This window comes from Ranitomeya imitator, chromosome 6 (genome assembly GCF_032444005.1).
Source record: "Ranitomeya imitator isolate aRanImi1 chromosome 6, aRanImi1.pri, whole genome shotgun sequence".
NCBI classification, from domain to species: Eukaryota; Metazoa; Chordata; class Amphibia; order Anura; family Dendrobatidae; genus Ranitomeya; species Ranitomeya imitator.
The window spans coordinates 68,230,754-68,252,637 of NC_091287.1; the positions used below are offsets into that span (position 1 = coordinate 68,230,754).

The following is a 21,884-nucleotide window of genomic DNA, read 5'->3' on the forward strand; positions in this document are numbered from 1 at the left end:
AACAATGGACATAGCGGTCAGAGCACATACAGTGATCTGACAATAACCCAAAATCATAGAACGAGCTCTGAGACGTGGGAACTCTGCAGACCGCAATCCCTAATCCTCTCCAAACAACACTAGAGGCAGCCGTGGATTGCGCCTAACTCTGCCTATGCAACTCGGCACAGCCTGAGAAACTAACTAGCCTGAAGATAGAAAATAAGCCTACCTTGCCTCAGAGAAATACCCCAAAGGAAAAGGCAGCCCCCCACATATAATGACTGTGAGTTAAGATGAAAAGACAAACGTAGAGATGAAATAGATTCAGCAAAGTGAGGCCCGACTTTCTTAACAGAGCGAGGACAGAAAAGGTAACTTTGCGGTCTACACAAAACCCTAAAGAAAACCACGCAAAGGGGGCAAAAAGACCCTCCGTACCGAACTAATGGCACGGAGGTACACCCTTTGCGTCCCAGAGCTTCCAGCAAAAAATTAGACAAGCTGGACAGAAAAAACAGCAAACAAATAGCAAAGAAGAACTTAGCTATGCAGAGCAGCAGGCCACAGGAACGATCCAGGGAAAAGCAAGTCCAACACTGGAACATTGACAGGAAGCCAGGATCAAAGCATTAGGTGGAGTCAAGCAGAGAAGCACCTAACGACCTCACCAGATCACCTGAGGGAGGAAACTCAGAAGCCGCAGTACCACTTCCCTCCACCAACAGAAGCTCACAGAGAGGATCAGCCGAAGTACCACTTGTGACCACAGGAGGGAGCTTTGCCACAGAATTCACAACAGAAGTCAAAGATGAGCTGAAGCCCAAACTTCCTCTTCATGCTCAATCCATACGTGGACAGGGATAGTGTAGTGATCCCCTTCGCTGATTGGGCACCAGGCACCATGTGTCACAACACGGCACGAGAGCTCCGGGACTTCTAGTGCTGACACCGCTGGAACAGTGCAGGCACGGGAGGTGAATATATGTTTTTTATTTTTTGGGGGCCAACCATTTAGTTCAATAAGGGTTTGTCCTAGTAGTGCACAACCCCTTTAAAAGCAAGGCAGTACTCTAGATCCGATAGAAAAGTAAATTGTAATCCACAAAGAAATGACGTTCTGCAATGTTCTAGCTTTTATCAAGATATAGCCCAAGTATCGCACCTTTGGGGAACAGAATACACTTTATTTTTGCATTTGATCGGGAGTGCCTCTTACATTATATATGGAATGTTTTAAATATTGAAGTTTTCGATTTTTGTGATTTAATTTTTTTTGTTCTATTTATTTTGGTGATTTCCTTCCAGTCCAAGGCCAAAACTGAAGGTGATTTCGATTTTCGGTGCTCATTCAAGCAGTCAACTATACTTAAAAGCGGTCATCATAAATGTCATTTTGATCTCAGCTTGGGTATGATGGATGGCTGTTCTATATCTTACATAGGGATATTTCTTTATGTTAGGCTCATAAATAATACAATGACAACGCAAAGAAATTGATCTGGCAAGAGTGATTCAGGTTGTGCCTGCAGACAGTCACGAAGCTCATTGGACAAAAGGCTGGTTTATTTCTGATGTTCCTGACTATGCAATATACTTAGAATTGTAAATGGAGAGGAAATGTAGATGTAAGGAAGCTAACACGTTTTTTCATATTAGGCTGGCAATATCCAGGAAGAAAAACACTTCAGCCTGGCACAAAAAATGTTCAAAATGAGCCATTGGTTAACTCTAAGAAAATATTACTCCCTCCACTACACATCAAACTAGGACTAATGAAAAACTTTGTAAAGAGCATGCAACAAAGTGATTTTTTCAAGTATTTGACACAAAAATTTCCTTGATTGTTTTGGTGGCCAAAAAAACATAATTCTGGTGTTTCAATTTTTTTTTCTCATTATATCAGTAGGATTAATTTACATTATATCTAGATAGATTGGATGGACATTTCTGAATGCATCAATATCAAATATATGTTTTTTTATGTTTTATTTTCAATGGGGAAAAACGGATGGTGATTTAAACTTGTGTTTTTATTTATTTATTTTTTATATTTTTTTTTATTTTTTTATTTTTAACTTTTCCTGCTTGAATAGTTTCCTTAGGAAACTTGAAGCTGCGGTCGTCCGATCACCTGTTTTACACATAGCAGAGCAACAGCGGGAAACTATGGCTGGACAATGACGAGAGACGCTTCAGAGCTACGTTACAAGCGACAGGTCAAGAGAAAGCACCCAACTTCAAATTGCAATAAATGTAGTTATTTAGTTTTTTATTATGTACTTTGTCCCATGTAATGATAGTTTGTCATAAAAATTCCCAATAAACGTGTGAAAAGTTTTTGCAAATTTCATCTTGTAACCATGAATTGTGTATTTCATTAATTTCATAGCCTCACATCTCCTATTTTAAAAACTAGAGCTAATGATTTAGCGATAGGGTAATATTCTGTTCTTTTATGGTCATAGAAATAGAAATAATCTCATTTGGATGCATTTACAAAGAAATCATGAAAATTTTGTTGAACAGTGTTATTTACATTGGGCTCATTTATCAAAACTTTCCAGAGCCGTCTGTTAGAGATATCAGGTTGAATTATTAAAGGGGTTGTCCACTTTCAGGAAAATGGAACGCAAATTCTGTAATGTACATAAACTAATAAACACAGCAGATATTCACCCTCCCTGGGACCGCTGCTTAGTGCTTAGGTCTCAGTGTTTTGGCTGCAGTGGTGATGTCACAGCGACAGCGTGCATCACCCCTGTAGCTAATCACTGAACTTAGCGGCTCTGCAGAGGTAGAAGGCAGAAGCTACTGAGTCAGTGATTGGTTACAGTGGTCATGCTCAGTGTTGACATGACATCACTGCTAAAGCCAAAACATTGAAACCAGAAAGAAGCAGACAGCCGTCGCAGGAACCAGGGACGGTGAGTAATTGCTGTTATCGTTATTTTATACATAAAATTATATTTTTATGACCCAAAACTCACAACTTTATATATGCCTAGTCAGTCAAGGCATTGTGGTCCAGATATGGACCAAGAAATACGACTGCCTGAGCCCGGCTTAGTGCCTCGTTCAGAATTTTGCGAGACACATACATGTTTTGTGTTTTTCATAGATCGAATATGTACAAATTATAATCTATTGGGCTGTTCACATGTTCGTGTTTTTTTTTGAGAATTGAGCGGTCCCCAAAACCGATGGCGATGTCCATTTTTGATCCAAGTCATCGATCAAAATTACCCATAAAAGTCAGCGGCTCTGCGAAAATCACACACAGCACACGGATGGCATCCTCCTCCACCAATGTATGTACCAATGCAGATAACAGTAACGGCGGCCGCGGATGGACGGCAGAGGGAGGGCACGGTGAGGCCCGTGGGTCACTGTTTCAGCCCTTCGGCTGTCTCAGTCCATGGGCCGGATGTGGTCCGCAGGCTGCACTTTGCCCAGGTCTGAATTAGACTTTAAAGGTACCGTCACACTAAGCAACGCTGCAGCGATATCGACAACGATGTCGATCGCTGCAGTGTCGCTGTTTGGCCGCTGGAGAGCTGTCACACAGACAGCTCTCCAGCGACCAACGATCCCGAAGTCCCCGGTAACCAGGGTAAACATCGGGTTACTAAGCGCAGGGCCGCTTTTAAATGTAAAAAAAAAACACTACATACTTCCATTCCTGGTGTCTGGTCATGTCCCTCGCCTTCAGCTTCCCGCATTGACTGAGCGCCAGCCGTAAAGTACAGCGGTGACGTCACCGCTGCACAGCGTGCTTTACGGCCGGCGCTCACCAGTCAGTGCGGGAAGCTGACGGCGGGGGACATGACCAGACACCGGGAATGTAAGTATGTAGTGTTTTTTTTTTACATTTACACTGGTAACCAGGATAAACATCGGGTTACTAAGCGCGGCCCTGCGCTCAGTAACCCGATATTTACCCTGGTTACCAGTGAAGACATCGCTGGATCGGTGTCACACACGCCGATTCAGCGATGTCAGCCCGGAGATCCAGCGACAAAATAAAGTTCTGGACTTTCCTCAGCGACCAACGATCTCCCAGCAGGGGCCTGATCGTTGGTCGCTCTCACACATAACGATTTCTTTAACGATATCGTTGCTACGTCACAAAAAGCAACAATATCGTTAACGATATCGTTATGTGTGACGGTACCTTAAGAAAAAGAGTTTAAAATGAAGATTGGTATCTCTGTGTCCTATAAAATGTGGTTTGTACAAATAGATATATCTTTCAACCACAGGATGGAGAATAAGAGCACAGGCACTACACGCATAACATGGTGCCTCTGTACGTCACTGTAATATGGAGAATACTTCCATTGTACTGTAGATATGAAGCATCTCTGTATCATTATTACTATAGCTAAATTTTACTTGACATTCAATACATCACAGGCCATTGAAATGTCAAGTTAGAGTCTGCTACAACAAGATGTATAGGAAACTGGAGGCATACCGAGGAATGGTAAGACCCCATAAAAAGTTAGAAGAATTGCACAAACCCAAAACATTTTTTAAAAGCTGAACTTCTTTCAAGTTTTGTCTGATATGCAATTGTTTTGTTTTTTTAATCAACTAGTTATGTACCTAAATGTACAAAGTAAAAGGGAACCAGCCAACTATTTCATTCTAACCCAAACCACGAGCAGCATGAATAGGAAGCTGGCTGTGTTAAGGCAGCCATGTATGTTTTACCAACAAACTGGCTCTCCATGCATGTGTTGTGCCTATCACACAGCCACGACACATGCAGCTGGGGCTCGGAACAGCTGATCAGCCGGATTCCCGATGTTGCTTATTCAGTAAGCGCTATAGCTTGCCAAATAAGGAGGGAGCCGAAGATATTCGCTCATTTCTAGTCATGAGTGGCTTGACACAAGGAATGTGACACTTGTAGCCCATGTCCTGGATACGTCTGTGTGTGGTGGCTCTTGAAGCAATGATTCCAGCTGCAGTCTACTCCTTGTGAATCTCCAAAATTTTTTGGATGGCCTTTTCTTAACAATAATTTTAAGGCTGTGGTTAACCCAGTTGCTTGTGCTCCTTTTTCTACCACACTTTTTCCTTCTACTCAGCTTTCCATTAATATGCTTCGATACAGCACTATGAACAGCCAGCTTCTTTAGCAATAACCTTTTGTGGCTTACCCTCCTTGTGGAGTGTGTCAGTGACTGCCTTCTGGACATCTGTCAAGTCAGCAGTCTTCCCCATGATTGTGGAGCCTACTGATACAGACTAAGGGACCTTTTTAAATGCTTAGGAAGCCTTTGCAGGCATTTTTGTTAATTATTCTAAGTTACTGAGATAATGACTTTTGGGTTTTCATTGGCTGCAAGTAGTGTTGAGCATTCCGATACCGCAAGTATCGGGTATCGGCCAATACTTGCGGTATCGGAATTCCAATACCGAGATCCGATACTTTTGTGGTATCGGGTATCGGTATCGGATCAATAGGGATGTGTAAAATAAAGAATTAAAATAAAAAATATTGATATGCTCACCTCTCCGGCGGCCCCTGGACATCACGCTGGTAACCGGCCGGCTTCTTTGTTTAAAATGAGCGCGTTTAGGACCTGCGAATGACGTCGCGGCTTCTGATTGGTTGCGTGCCACTCATGTGACCGCCACGCGACCAATCAGAAGCCGTGAAGTCATTCTCATTCACTAAACTCCTAATTCTAGGAATTAAGGACCTGCGAATGACGTCACGGCTTCTGATTGGTCGCGTGGCGGTCACATGAGCGGCACGCGACCAATCAGAAGCCGCGACGTCATTCGCAGGTCCTATACGCGCTCATTTTAAACAAAGAAGCCGGCCGGTTACCAGCGTGATGTCCAGGGGCCGCCGGAGAGGTGAGCATATCAATATTTTTTATTTTAATTCTTTATTTTACACCTCACTATGGATCCCAGGGCCTGAAGGAGAGTTTCCTCTCCTTCAGACCCTGGGAACCATCAGGATACATTCCGATACTTGATGTCCCATTGACTTGTATTGGTATCGGATATCGGTATCGGCGATATCCGATATTTTTCGGGTATCGGCCGATACTATCCGATACCGATACTTTCAAGTATCGGACGGTATCGCTCAACACTAGCTGTAAGCCATAATCATCCACATTAACCCATTATCTACCAATGTCCTTTTTTTGGGACGCCTAATCTTTTGCTTCTAGCAACTAAGATTTTTATAATTTTTATAATTAGGTCCAATTTTTTGTGTTGTGTTTGTAAAATGAATGTTTTCAAAATAGAAAAACATGTCATTGTCATTTTTAATTGAATATTGGAACGCCCTTTTCTGAAAAATCCATAAAATGAAAATTTCTAATTTGGCAAGTATTGGGTTAACAGAAATAAACACTTAAATTACTCTGTTTGTAATGATTCTATATAGTATATGAGTTTCACTTTTTGTATTGAAGAACTGAAATAACTTAACTTTTTGATGATATTCTAATTTAGTGAGAAGTATAATATATATATATATATATACATACGATATATATATATATGTATATACACACACACACATATATATATATATATATATATACATATATAGTACCTAAGAAATGTTTGGCCGCACGGTGGAAGTCAATTTCATCCTCTAGAATTCAGACCTTGTCACAGTTTGCAGAATGTATGCTGGATCACTGAGTTAGATAATTGCTCTTGGATAGCAAATATAAAGTTGTCCTGCTGGCAATGTAAGGGTTATATGGGCTTAATCTGCAATGTGCAGGAAGAATATGATATATATGTTCCAGGGTACACAGAGGATTAAGACTTCTTGCTCTACCGGAACCATAAAATCAGCGCAGTCTTTTGTATCAATGAGGTTTATGTTACCCAATATTATTAATATCCTTGAAGAACATGTTCTACTTTCTTGCTTTCCGGTTCTTTGATGTAAGTCAGAATATGAATGAAAAGGACACATATTCTCTATGAAGTGAGCAGTTGTCCAGTCTACTGTACCTCATTCTTTGATCATCGGGGGGTGTCATTTCCACGTGGTGAAGAGGCCCATTCAAGTTAACAACATGTAAGGTGACAACTGGATTCTCAAAGCCAGCCTAGAACATGAAATACCGGACAATCATAAAGTTTATGCTTTTATCATTTCAAATGCATTAAATCTGAGTGTACAATGTGTACAATGTGTACAATGCCAACTAGACTTCAGATGAATGGGCCAAACGGGAAGAAGCATGGCTTTATTATATATGGTATGAAATGAATATATGTATGAAACACCTGCTAGAAAACTCAGTGCTCGTAGTGTCCACATAAATCCTGTGTTAGTGCCATTTCTTACATATATCTCACCAAGAACATATCCCATATATATGGATGAGCTGTATGCATATTTGGCAAACTCTTATGTTTACATGATACATTTTTTCCACTTACGGATTTGAAATCCATATTGTAGAAAAAAAACTAAGACATGACATGTTACTTCTTATTTTTCCCTTGAAATGAATAGGAAGTTTTATTCAAAGAGTATTTGAAGCTGTGGATTTTAGAGCAGAGCTTGCTTCTAAAGCCAAGTAAAAAATACTCCATGTGAATATACTCTTAAATTTACAAAAAAGTCAAAAGCTTGTACATAGCACAGATGCAACACATGTAGCTGCAGTGCCTACCTTGGAGAAAAGCAGCCAAGCCTGGGTTGGTCCCATTCCTATTGCTATTTATTGGGAAGAACCTGTACAGAACTCCCATCAACCAGACAAAACTGAATTGTTAGCACCAAAAGGCTGGGAAGTAACTTAAAGGAGTTGTACAGTGAGTACGGAAAGTATTCAGACCCCGTTAAATTTTTCACTTTGTTTCATTGCAGCCATTTGGTAAATTCAAAAAAGTTCATTTTTTTCTTCTTAATGTACAGTCTGCACCCCATCTTGACTGAAAAAAACAGAAATGTAGAAATGTTTGCAAATTTAATAAAAAAGAAAAACTGATATATCATATAGTCATAAGTATTCAGCCACTTTGCTCAGACACTCATATTTAAGTCACCTGCTGTCCATTTCCTTGTGATCCTCCTTGAGATGGTTCTACTCTTTCATTGGAGTCCAGCTGTGTTTAATTAAAATGATAGAACTTAATTTGGAAAGGCACAAACCTGTCTATATAAGACCTCACAGCTCACAGTGCGTGTCAGACCAAATGAGAATCATGAGGTCAAAGGAACTGCCAAGGAGCTCAGAGACAGAATTGTGGCAAGGCACAGATCTGGCCAAGGTTACAACAAAATTTCTGCTGTACTGAAGGTTCCTAAGAGCACAGTGGCCTCCATAATCCTTAAAGGAAGAAGATTGAGACCACCAGAAATCTTCCTTGACCTTTTTGGTGATAATGCTAAACGGTATGTGTGGAGAAAACCAGGCACTGCTCATCACCTGCCCAAAGCAATCCCAACAGTGAAACATGGTGGTGGCAACATCATGCTATGGGGGTGTTTTTCAGCTGCAGGGACAGGATGACTGGTTGTCATTAAATTAAACATGAATGCGGCCAAGTACAGAGATATCCTGAATGAAAACCTCTTCCAGAGTGCTCTGGACCTCAGACTTGGCCAAAGGTTCACCTTCCAACAAAACAATGACCCTAAGCACACAGCTAAAATAACAAAGGTGCGGCTTCAGAACAACACTGTGACCATTCTTGACTGGCCCAGCCAGAGCCCTGACCTTAACTCAATTGAGTATCTCTGGAGAGACCTGAAAATGTCTGTCCACCAACGTTCACCATCCAACCTGATGGAACTGGAGCGGATCTGCAAGAAAGAATGGCAGAGGATCCCCAAATCCAGGTGTGAAAAACTTGTTGCATCATTCCCATGATGACTCATGGCTGTACTAGCTCAAAAGGTGCTTCTACTCAATACTGAGCAAAGGGTCTGAATACTTATGACCATGTGATATTTCAGGTTTTTTTCATAAATTTGCAAACATTTCTACATTTCTGTTATTTTTTCAGTCACGATGGGGTGCAGCGTGTACACTAATAAGAAAAAATGAACTTTTTTGAATTTACCAAATGGCTGCAATGAAACAAAGAGTGAAAAATGTAAAGAGGTTTGAATACTTTCCGAACAAACTGTATCTCCTATTCATTGGGACCCCCACTGATTGAGAGAACGAGGCTCTGAAGAACTACAGGTGAATGGAGTGGTGGTCAATCATATGCACTTCCTCCATTCATTCTCTATGGGACCACCAGAGATAGTCGAGCGCTGGACTTCAATGGTCTTCAATACTAATGAATAGATGGAGGGAGGTGAGAAAATCAACCACCGCTATATTCACATCTGGCTTTTCAATGCACCGGTTTTTGGGATCAGTAGGGACCCCAGTGGTCAGACCCCCAGCAGTTGATCAGTTAGCTGTTATTCTTTGGATAGGAGATGAATCATGTTTGGAATTTCTCTTCTTTAATGAGGTTATTCCACGAACTACATGAAGAGATGTACAGTAGCTGATTGAGCATTTTCTTCTACACAGACACTTAATACAAACTTTTTGAAGGTCTTTCCAGATGATGTTTTTTTGTGATGCAGCAGGAATAGAAGCTTGTGAAGTCGCAGGAATGATCCATCTCGCTGTACTGTGAGATTATGACACTGAACCTGCCAGCTCTTCACACCGCTACACATAACTGCTGCTCACATCTCTTCCCGACAGATGTGTCTCATGCGCAAACCACCCAGGGACTGGCGTTCTACACATCAATGTAAATGTATGAGAGTCTTGTAAGCAAAATACATGCTGCGTGTCAGTGACTGTGTCATAGTAAAGAAGGACGAGGGGAGGCTTTGTGATTTCATGTTTAGCAGCTGGAAGACACTTGTTTTTTTGACATATTCTAAGGAAATAATGCAGCGATAGAGATGAGGGATTCAAATCTAAACAAATGGAATTCACTTACAATTTTTGAAACTTTGAGGATTCAAGAATAAGAATTTTGGGCAATCCACTTCATGTGAGTCAAGCAAAATGGTGATAGGTTGGCTGCCATTTTTCTGGATTGCAAAAGGCATTGAAGGGGTTAAAAATGTAATCTGTCACCAGTAGTGTTGAGCGATACCTTCCGATATTCAAAGATATTGGTATCGGATGGTATCGGCCGATATCCAAAAAATATCGGATATCGCCGATACCGATACCCGATACCAATGCAAGTCAATGGGACACAAATATCGGAAGGTATCCTGGATGGTTCCCAGGGTCTGAAGGAGAGGAAACTCTCCTTCAGGCCCTGGGATCCATATTCATGTAAAAAATAAAGAGTAAAAATAAAAAATATGGATATACTCACCCCTCCGAATGACCCTGGCTCTCTGCGCTGCAAGCGTCTCCCTCTGTTCCTTAGAATGCAGTGAGTGAAGGACCTTCGATGATGTCACGGTCAGGTGACCGGTCACCTGACCGCTCACGTGACTGTGAAGTCATCAAAGGTCCTTCACTCACTGCATTCTTAGGAACGGAGGCAGACGCTAGCAGCGGTGACAGCCAGGGCTCGCCAGAGGGGTGAGTATATCCAAATTTTTTATTTTCATTGTTTATTTTTTACATGGATATGGATCCCATGGCCTGAAGGAGAGTCTCCTTTCCTCCAGACCCTTGGAACCATATGCACCGCACACGCCGATTCCGATTTCCGATATCGCAAAAATATTGGAACTCGGTATTGGTATTCCGATACAGCAAATATCGGCCGATACCCGATACTTGCAGTATCAGAATGCTCAACACTAGTCACCAGGTTTCTGAGAGCAGCATAATGTAGAGACAGAGACCCTGATGCCAGCGATGTGTCACTTACCGGTCTGCTTAGTGTAGTTTTGCTAAAATTCCTGTTTTATCAACAGTAGATTATTATTAGAGCGCTAATAAACTTGATGTCAGTTAGTCAACAATATTCATCAGCACTGTGTATCACCACTGATTGACAGCTATATGTGTCATGATCCATTTTTGGATTTGGGGCAGCTCTGGTTCCACTGAAATTTAAATGTAGCTTTTTCCCTTTAGGCCAGCAGGGGTTAATGTCAGTTTCTCATGCTGAAACTGCAGTGTTGCTGAGTCAGCTGAGGTGGGTGGTGACCACTCCCACCATCCTTTAAATAGTCACCTGATGCATCAGCTGACTGTTGGTGATAGAGCAATTTATGTTGACCAAGCCTGGAGTAAGGAGCTTGCTGGTTGCACTTGTGAATCTGCTGGCTTCGTGGAGTTCATGGTCTTGGTGCCTTTCTTCTGCTGTGTGGTGCTTTGCAGCAGAGAAGGTACTAAGCTAAATTTGGTGTTTTATCCTCATCTGTCTTGTGTTTGTCACTGTCTCCTGTGTTGTTCCATCTGCTGTGGTGAGGCTAGCGCCCTTGCTGGCCAGTGCACTAGCCAGGGCAGTGCTAGGTTACAGCGAGGGACGAGGTTCCTAACGGCGGTGGGGGGAAGGACCCACTAAGGGCATTAGGGGAGTGCAGGGTCAGGCTCAGGTCTGAGCATGAGGTGACCATTCTTTATTCCCTATCAGTAGGGCCTTCCTCTCCCTATTTCCATCCCATTGTGTGTGTGTGTCGTGCCATCCATTGACCGACCCCCTGGTGGGATCATGACAATATGCATACAGGCCAATCAGTGGAGTGGGCGGGGTTATACAGAGCTCAGTATTCAGAGAACTGCTAGATCCGCAGAAGAGAAAAGCGATTTTATCAAAAGAACAGCAAGCTGCCCAATAAGTGATGCATCATTATGGTCTCTACCCCTACATTATTGTGCTCTCAGATGGGGTAGCCAAAACCAGGAGATAGATTATCTTTAATCATCCCAACATAATCATTAATTATTGCTTAATCAGCCCCTCTGCTCTGACTTGTCCTTAAATTGTCATGAGTTTGCTCAGCATGCAAATGTCTCATGAGTAGTGTTGAGCATTCCGATACCGCAAGTATCGGGTATCGGCCGATACTTGCAGTATCGGAATTCCGATACTGAGTTCCGATAATTTTGTGATATCGGGAATCGGTATCGGATCCATATTAATGTGTAAAATAAAGAATTAAAATAAAAAATATTGATATACTTACCTCTCCGGAGGTCCCTGGACATCACCGCTGGTAACCGGCAGCCTTCTTTGTTTAAAATGAGCGCGTTTAGGGACTTCCATGACGTCACGGCTTCTGATTGGTCGCGTGCTGCTCATATGACCGCCACGCGACCAATCACAAGCCGCGACGTCATTCTCAGGCCCTAAACTCCTCATTCTAGGAATTTAGGACCTGCGAATGACGTCGCGGCTTCTGATTGGTCGCGTGGCGGTCACATGAGCGGCACGCGACCAATCAGAAGCCGCGACATCATTCCCAGGTCCTAAACATGCTCATTTTAAACAAAGAAGGCTGCCGGTTACCAGCGGTGATGTCCAGGGGCCTCCGGAGAGGTAAGTATATCAATATTTTTTATTTTAATTCTTTATTTTACACATTAATATGGATCCCAGGGCCTGAAGGAGAGTTTCCTCTCCTTCAGACCCTGGGAACCATCAGGATACCTTCCGATACTTGGTGTCCCATTGACTTGTATTGGTATCGGGTATCGGTATCGGCAATATCCGATACTTTTCGGGTATCGGCCGATACTATCCGATACCGATACTTTCAAGTATCGGACGGTATCGCTCAACACTACTCATGAGGCCTTGTCTGTGGCTAGGATTCAAGAAATGTCATGCTGTTGATGTGACCATATGTCATGACATATTTAGGCTAGCAACCTTCCTAGTAAGGGGGTGTACTAGGGGATGAAGATGCCAGGACACATTAAAAGAAGACTAGAGCAGAGCGTGGACCAAAGTGGAAAGGAGTGTGGCTGGAAAAGTGAGAGCTGGGGTGAAGTATCATTTTATTTTCATTTTTTAAGCTACGATTATATTATGCTGAGCGGGTCTGCAGAGATCTCAAAGGATAATAGGGTACATTCCATTGAGAGTAAATAATTCCAATATAAATCGACTTTCTTGGTCTAATTCGAGAAGATCTTTCAGATTGAGTTCAATCAGATTCGTTCATCACTAAGCAGCAGTGATAAAGTATTATGCAATGGCTAAATCAGTATTTCCAATATATAATTATTTTATGTTTATACTGGGCAATTAGGTTTATAGCATTATTTTAATATAGTACTTTAGACAAAATTAAAAAAAATATTATTTTTTATTTTATGCAAAATAACCCAAAACAGACTGTACTTTTTAACACAAATGTCAGAAAGTCTGAGTTTTTAAAAAAAATACTTAACTGTAGACAGCAAGAAGAAAATTCTAGTTTGTTTTTATATATCTTTTATGGAAAGAATTCAGACATATTGGCCTTGATTCATCCAAGCAATTTCGCTAGAATTCTGGCATAAATTGCTTTGAAAAGTTGCAAAATTTTGTAAAGCTCATAATTCCACAAAAATTGTTCAACTCTTGCCATTTTCACACCAGTTTCTCCCAGCTCTGAAAAATGGGCAGAGCTGGGGTGGGATGGGAGGGGCACCGCGAGGCAACCTCTCTATTTTTAATAACCAGCCAAGAGAAAGCAGACAGCTGTGAGTTGGTCTGATTATGTTGGGAGGGGGCCAATAACCTTCAACCTTCCTGGCCTATTAATATCAGCTCACATCTTTCTGCTTTGCCTTTGCTGGTTATTCAGCATGGGGGGACCCTAAAAAATGGCACGGGGCCACCTTATTTTTTAATAACAAGCTATGGGAAAGCAGACAACTTGCCAGGAGTGGACTATTATCAAAGTATAGTGGGCCCAAGTTTAGGTACAGTTTTTTGCCTCAAAGGTTTGATAATAGACACCAGTTCTTGTGAAGTTGAGTTAAAAAAACCAAAACCTAATTGGTATAGCTCTTATCATGATCTAAACATAAACTAGATAAATAGATATATATTCAGATATTCAGTGTTATTGCAGACATTCAAATCTGACATGTATCTTACCTTTGGGTAATGATAATTTTTCACTGTTGGGTAGATAGATCCTGTATACACAGGGATTTCCATAGTGGGGACTTTGGTATCATTGATTGTTGTATATGCTAGTCTGGCGCCATCTGGAGCCCACCAGTGGGCAATGTGAGTTTTAAATATTTCCTCTGCAAATAAAAAAGTAAAAAAAGTAGGTTTATGTCAAATTGCAAAAAAAAAGTAATTGAATTAAAATAATAAATGAAAATAATGAAATGTCTTCCATTAACTCTTATTAACAATTAAGCTGTTTTTTTTATTAGTTAATTGCCCTGGGATTGTCCTCTAAAAATCCTCAGTTTTCAGTTTCAGCTGGTTATACATTAAAAATTAAATGTAAACTAAACAAAGGAATGGTTGATCAAAAGGTGACCAAACTGAGCCAACTGAGAAAGAGACCACTTTTATTAGCAGCTCGCAACTCTGGATAATTGAGGTCATTCCCTATTATCTCAATACTAGGAGGAGGGTTTAAAAGGTGGAGGTGGGAAATTTGATTCTCAGTGATTGTCACCATGACCCATGCGTCTTATCATTAATAATGTTATTAAAAGGGGTTTTTCTAAAATATTCAGTTATCCCCTTTTTAAGATACTAGGGGATATTTTGCTGTTTTCTTTTGCTCTGACCTCTGGGACTCTAAGCTATCCCAAGAATAGGGTTCAGGAAACCGTGAGAAGGTAGTTCTGTTTTCAGTAGAGAGCTCATGCTTGGCTTCTGCTCTTTTCCTTGTCAATGGGAATGGTGGAAACAGCTGAATCTGGTACTTGGCTTTAGCGGTCCCATAAATAGTCCCATAGACAGTCCCATAGACAGCCCCATAGACAGTCCCATAGAACATTGATAGAGAGGCTGTTGAGCATGCACACTGAATTCAAGACAGGGCCTTCAGAGCTCAGTTCTGGAGGTTCCAGTGCCCAATTCCTGGGACTCTGAAGGTCCAAGGTGTCAAACACCCAGTGGTCAGCAAGTCAGGGTTGAATATGTCATTGTTGAAACATGTGCGGCGCCCCAGGGTCCTGGTCATCGCAGTGGTATTGCTTTCCTCTCGGGGAGAGTGATGCTATGTTTGGAGGCAAAGAAGGATAACTGCATCCAGGTATCACAAACATGCAACACATTTCACACGCCAGACCACCAGGGGGAGCTTTTGCTCCTATTTATTAGGTCACTCCCCATATATATATAACTGGTAGTCTGTAGGGAAAGTTAGAACGTTCCAGACAGTAGTCTGAGGTGGACAGAGGGTCCAAGGAGCTGTGCATGCCCTAAGAGCTGCAGCTCCCAGAAAGAGACATTCAGAAGGCAGAACTGTAATGCAGCGAGCATGAAGGAAGTCAGAGCAAAGGAGGGGATACCAGAAGGGGACCAGCTCTACACAGGCTGCCTCCTTCTGAGGTGCAGAAGCCTGGTAGCCAGAACACCAAGGGAGTAAGGACCTTTATGCTTTGCTCCAGAGACCGGCAGGACAGCTAATTGCAGGTTACCTGTCCGCACCTATACCCAGGAGGCACGGTGGCATCCCTTAGAGGCCAGGGCATGCTAGAGTCCCTATAAACAGCCTCAAGCCACCAGGATGGGTTTTTTCCTATCCTATATGGGGGACAGAGAGAGAGACATAACATCTGTGAGACTCTTATGTGAAGCCATGGGCAGTAAGGGACTACACCACTGCAGCACAAAGGAAGGCTATTGATTTCCACCTGAACCAGGGGACTCTGGACTTGCCTCCAAACCGGCCGGACTCTGCCTGCCCTGTGGTCTGTGCTCTGGACTGTGGATGCTGAAGTCTTCAGTACAGGTAAAGAGACTGCAACCTTATGTCCTCGTTCTTCTCTGCGCCATTCACCATATCACCATCTACACACCGGGAAGCCCTGGGGACATACTTCACCTGTGGGAAGGTATACCATCTAGCTGCCATAACATCACCCCAGCGGACCCCTTAAAGCAGCGTCGGTCACCCTGACCAAATACCACAGGTGGCGTCACGAACACAAACTTTATCCCTTTAAAGACCTTTCCTTTTTACATGGACGTCCCAGGGCCACGGACCGGGTCAGCCACCGTGACATCCCCCCATGAACCGAAGGACCCGGTACAGAGTACCCCACGGCCCCATGGGGTGATCCACATGTGCAGCAAGATAAGGGACCCAAGAGGTAAGGGGGCCCAAACCTACTGCCAATGCAGCAAATCACTTCTGGCACAGGCACATTATTGGACCGTTCTTGCACCAGGACCCTCTTCTGTCTATGTCCAGCCCTGCAGCTAGTCATCCCTTAACTTGCTATATTGGGAAATCCCCTTTAAGCCCAGAAATTTCAGACTTATTTTCCACTGTTACCTTTCAATGGATATGAATACATGGGAGCTCAGTGCTGCAGAATATTGCAAATTATTGAAAGATTCTACGTTTTAGCTTTCAGGGAATTTGTATAAGGTGGTAATAAATAATACTCGGGTGCTTCACAGCAACATTTGCAATAGAGTCTCTTAATCTCTGTTTTATGTTCATAATGGCCTGACAGCAACTACGGAGAAGATATAATGGTCATCATCATCACAATCAGTCATCAGCAACAGAAATAAAATGTGAAACTCCTATGCCCCAATCCAAAACCTACTCTATGTCTTCCTATAATGCTGCATTTCCTCTGGGCCCGGATGTGACCCGCGCTACCAGTGCACCCCTATAGCTAGATCCATAATAAACCCAATCTACACCCTGGAATAAAACCAATAAACCCAGAGAAAACAATCTAAATGCCGTCATGTTAAGTTTGCTCCAGACTGTCCTTATTTTCAGCAGTTACTGATCAGCAAAAACAAAAGCACAATTGACGCCTCTCAGTTTAAGATCTGATTAATGCCTAAACACCAGAGACATCTGAAAAGAAGATAACAAGTGAAGGAGCTGTCTGCAACAGATACCATAGAAAAAGAACAGATCTGCAATTTCTTTTTCGACATAATAGAATCTGAAATTTAACATCCAGTCAAACGGGATATAAAATAGAGATAAGGAAAATTGGGAAATCTATAAGTCTGTACATTCTTTATGAATTTTAATATATATATATATATATATATATATATATATATATATATATATATATATATATATATACCGTATATATATATATATATATAAGAATCTCTTAAAGGAAATCTGTCACCAAGGGTTTGCTATCCCATCTGCGAGCAGAGACCCTGATTCCAGACATGTGTCACTTATTGGGCTGCTTGTTGTAGTTTTTATTAAATCACTGTTTTTGCGGTTTCTGCAGTTTTATTAGCTGCGGATCTAGCAGTTCTCTGAATGCAGAGCACTGTATAATCCTACCCACACCACTGATAGCACCTTTGCCTAGTCAAAAAGCAGCCAATCAGTGGTGAGGGTGTGGCTGGACTTTGCAGCAGGCCAAATAATTTTCTAGTGATAATCTCCTGCTGATAAAATAGTGATGTAATAAAAACAACAGTACGCAGCACAATCAGTGATGCATCACTAGAGTCTGGGTCTCTGCCCCTACATTATGCTGCTCTCAGATTAAGAAGCAAAAATATGGAGACAGATCCCCTTTAAAGATGTCTTCATCAGGCATACTGTACTGGAATAGAAGTCCTAAAATGGGTGAAGATAATATATACATGTCAGGGACGTAACTAATTAATAAATACTAATGAGCGAAGGCATATGAATACACATTAGTGTCATCACCTCTATCCAACACAGTAGTTCACTGCTGCTCACTAACGAGGAAGGAGCCTGAGAGGACACTGCAGTCTCACTCATCCCACTTGACCGACCAATAATGACTGTACTGCATCTGTGGTGTTACATGGGACTGCAGGTTACATCTACTAAATTATCTGAGCTGAGAAAGTTATTACAGCGTTATCTGTGGTGTTACATGGGACTGCAGGTAACATCTACCGCAGTATCTGTACTGAGAAAGTTATCACTGGTGTACACGTGGTGTTACATGGGACTGCAGGTAATTCTGCAGGTGTACTGAGAGTCAGTACAGTGTTATATGTGGTGTTACATGTTACATAGGACTGCAGGTAGCATATACTACAGTATCTGCACTGAGAATGTTATAATAGTAATAAATAATTAAATAATTATCTGTGGGGTTACATAGGACTGCAGGCAATATTTGCCACATTATCTGTACTGAGAGAGTTATCACTGTATGATACAGTATCTACTATATTTTTGCAGAAAGACAATCACATTGGTTTACTATACTTTGACTTTACGGTTGAAGAAAAGGCGTTTAAATGGGCGTGGTCTGATAAAGAGGTGTGGTCTATAAAGAGGCATGGCTACCCGCACACAACAAGGAACCTGTTGCGAAAATTTGAACCTCACCTGTGCAAGATAATTAAAAATACTAGACATTACTTTCATATTATCCCAAAATTTATTTAAAAACTAGATGTTGGCCCGATTCTCACACATCGGGTGTTCTAGAATATGTATGTATGTATGTATGTATGTATGTACGTCGCGCTGTGAGTGGGGGTTAAATTCCGCGCCAATATCGCTGATTGGTTGTGCCCGGCTGGCCGATCAGTGAAGCATGGTTCAAATCTGGAGCCAATTCGCGGCCAAACTGCGCCTGTCACTGATTGGTCGCGGCCAGCCGGGCACGACCAATGACCGAAGCGGTGTTTAAATACCGCGCCAATATCACTGTTTGGTAGCTCACGGCCGGCCGCGACCAATCACTGAAGCAGTGTTTAAATCCCGTGCCAATATCGCTGATTGGTCGCGGCCGGGCGTGACCAATCAGCGAAGCGTGGTTTAAATCCCACGTCAATTCGCGGCTGGACTGTGTCTGTCGCTGATTGGTCACAGGATGTCGAGGGTTCGGGGCACTGGATGTCGGGTGTTCGGGGTGCAGGATATAGCACACACACCTAATATATAGCACAGCCACGTAGTATATAGCACAGCCATGTAGTATATAACCCAGCCCACGTACCATATAACAGACAGCCATGTAGTATATAGCAGAGCCATGCAGTATATCACAGCCACGTAGTATATAGCACAGCCACGTAGTATATAGAACAGCCACGTAGTATATAGCACAGCCACGTAGTATATAGAACAGCCACGTAGTATATAGCACAGCCACGTAGTATATAGCAGCCACATAGTATGTAGCAGCCACATAGTATATAGCACAGCCACGTGGTATATAGCAGCCACGTAGTATATAGCAGCCATGTAGTATATAGCACAGCCCACACAGTATATAACACTGTCCATGTAGTATATCAGTCACGCAGTATATAACACAGCCCACGTAGTATACAGCAATGTGGGCACCATATCTGTGTTAAAAAAAATAATTAAAATAAAAAATAGTTATATACTCGCGAGACCGCTAATTCATCTGGGTAAGTTTGCAATGCATCTCTGGGAACGGAAACTGGAGGCAGCCTCGCTGCTTGCACGTTTTGGTGGACGGCGGAAGGTGAGAATAGCACCATTTTTTTATTTTTAACATTATATCTTTTTACTATTGATGCAGCATAGGCAGCATCAATAGTAAAAAAGTTCGTCACACTGTGTTAATACACGCGTTAACAAACTGCGTTACACTGCGTTATGCCGCGGTGTAACACAGTCGATTTAATGGACTGCTAAAACGCTATGTGGTCGGCGGGTGCTGACTGGGGGGGGGGAGTATGGAGGGGGCACTGACTTCAGGGGAGTAGGGAGTGGCCATTTCGCAGCCGGACTGTGCCCGTTGCTGATTGGTCGTGGCCGCGACCAATCAGCGACTTTGGATTTCCGTGATAGACAGACGGGCAAACAGGCGGAAGTGCCCCTTAGACGGTTACATATATATAGATATAAATAGATCTTTGTTGGAAAACATGGCTCCCAGAGTGAGGTATTTACACATACACGAGCGGCAGACATGGAGATCCTCGCAAACATTCAGTAGTAACCATAGCTAGCAGCTCAGATCTCATCTTATATCATTATGCTTCAACGTATTCCGACAAATAAGAGCAAGAGCCGACATCCCTGCTAATAGCCTTCCATCAAAGGAAACCATGCCACAAAGCAGCCGAGAACACGAAACCCTCCACATTTACAATTTCCACCCTCTGTACAACAGGCTAGAGTGTAAGTGTTAAATCTGTAGGCATCTCCCCGGCCCTGCAATAACAGAGCGAGGGCTTCATGCTGGGCTTGTGTTCAGTAATCAATCCATAGAAAAAACAGCAATTCACCCTACAGTATATCGATTATCATCGTACTCGGAGAGCTCACTTTGTCAATCACGAGCCCACTGTAAGTCCCACTCGTAGAAATAACTAATTTAAAGGTGGCACATTACAATCACTCCGGCCAAACATAGAATTATTATTTTTTGCTTCTTTTGTGCTTTTCAGAGTATACAGATGTCTAAATGGTTCCTTCCATTTAATTTCAGTTTTTCCCCACACAGATGCTTGTTGTAATTAAAGAGTCTGTTCACACTGAGGTCTTTTTCTTGATTTTTTGAAGCAGAAATGCTCCAATCAAAAATTGTGGTTATTGAGACTGTCTGCTCCTAAAACTCAACAAAAAGCTCCGTGTGAATACACCCAAACGTTATCTCCAGGTAAATCTCAGAGGGCAATACTTTATTTCATTTTGCTTAGTAAAACAGAATGATGTGCATGTCCATAAGTTTATATATGTTTACACTTATTAGTCACTAATGTGTAAATTAAGTAATTTTAGCACAAGCCTAGATCTATTCATGGGTTGCAGTGGTGTGAATGTCACTTAGCCCTTAGCTATATATCAGCTCCTGGTCAAATCTGTGCTCTGCAAAAGGCTCTTATCCAAGGTCTTAGTCCATTGAGCAGAATCAATGGCAGCTTCTTTTGTATCGCAACTTGTTAAGACTAGAGATGGGCGAACCCAAACATTAAGGTTCGGGGTTCATACCGGAGATGAGGTGTCCAGTGCTGAACCCCAAACACCGGTTTATCTCGGAACTTTGTTTTAGTGTTCGGAGTTCCTAGAGAACTAGAGAGAGAGAGAGTGTTCTAGTACCCAAACAAACTGTCGAGTAAAGTTTGGTCGAACCCGACGACCGTGAACTTCCGCGGGACCGTTCACCCCTAGTTATGATGTCTGCTTCAGAAAACCCATCGAAAAGATTACACTGGGCTACATCTAGTTGTATTCCCTGCTATTGGTGGGGAAATAATGACTACTATCTTTTGTTGCACTGGCAACTCATTTTATCATGTACAGGCCGGTTTCACGCATGTTTTTTTCTTATATGTGACAAAGAGTCCATGTTTTTTCAGCGTGCTGGACCCATTCTTGGTCTGTGCGTCACTTTTTACAATCAATGATACATGCGTTATTGCCGTATGAAGAATAAAATGTCCTAACTTTCCATACTCATTAAATATATATATTAAATATGGATACGACACGGGTGACATCCATATGCTATTCATCTTCACTAACCAGACCAATAACTTGCATGTTTGTTTATTATTATTATTTTTTTTTTTACAGGAGACATGGGCATCAGTGGGTAAGACGTAAGGTGAGTATAATGGTTGTGTATTATTTTCTGTCTTTTACAGGGTGCAAAGGCTTCAATGGATTAGGTGTAAGGTGAGTATAACTTTGTTTTTTATTTTTAAATAAATGTGTAGAATAGGGTGTTTTATTTTTTTTCAAATAAAAGATTCTATTCAAGCTGTGTGTTTATTTCAATACTAACTATGGGATTAATAATGGGGTGTTTTATAGATGCCTGTCCATTATTAACCCCAGGGCTTGATTTCACCTGACAATACGAAGTTGA

The 21,884-nt window shown here is 42.0% G+C and overlaps 1 protein-coding gene across 3 annotated transcripts in view; it reads right to left on the minus strand.

The window, feature by feature from the left end:
- Positions 1 to 21,884, minus strand: part of DPP6 (dipeptidyl peptidase like 6) — a 1,887,605-nt gene that overhangs the window by 99,129 nt on the left and 1,766,592 nt on the right. For all 3 annotated transcript variants that reach the window (XM_069729746.1, XM_069729744.1, XM_069729745.1), the window contains exons 9-10: positions 14,008 to 14,162; positions 6,985 to 7,082 (exon numbers count right to left, since the gene is read on the minus strand). In XM_069729746.1, coding sequence (XP_069585847.1) covers positions 6,985 to 7,082; positions 14,008 to 14,162 — 253 coding nt within the window. The remainder of the gene's footprint in view (positions 1 to 6,984; positions 7,083 to 14,007; positions 14,163 to 21,884) is intronic.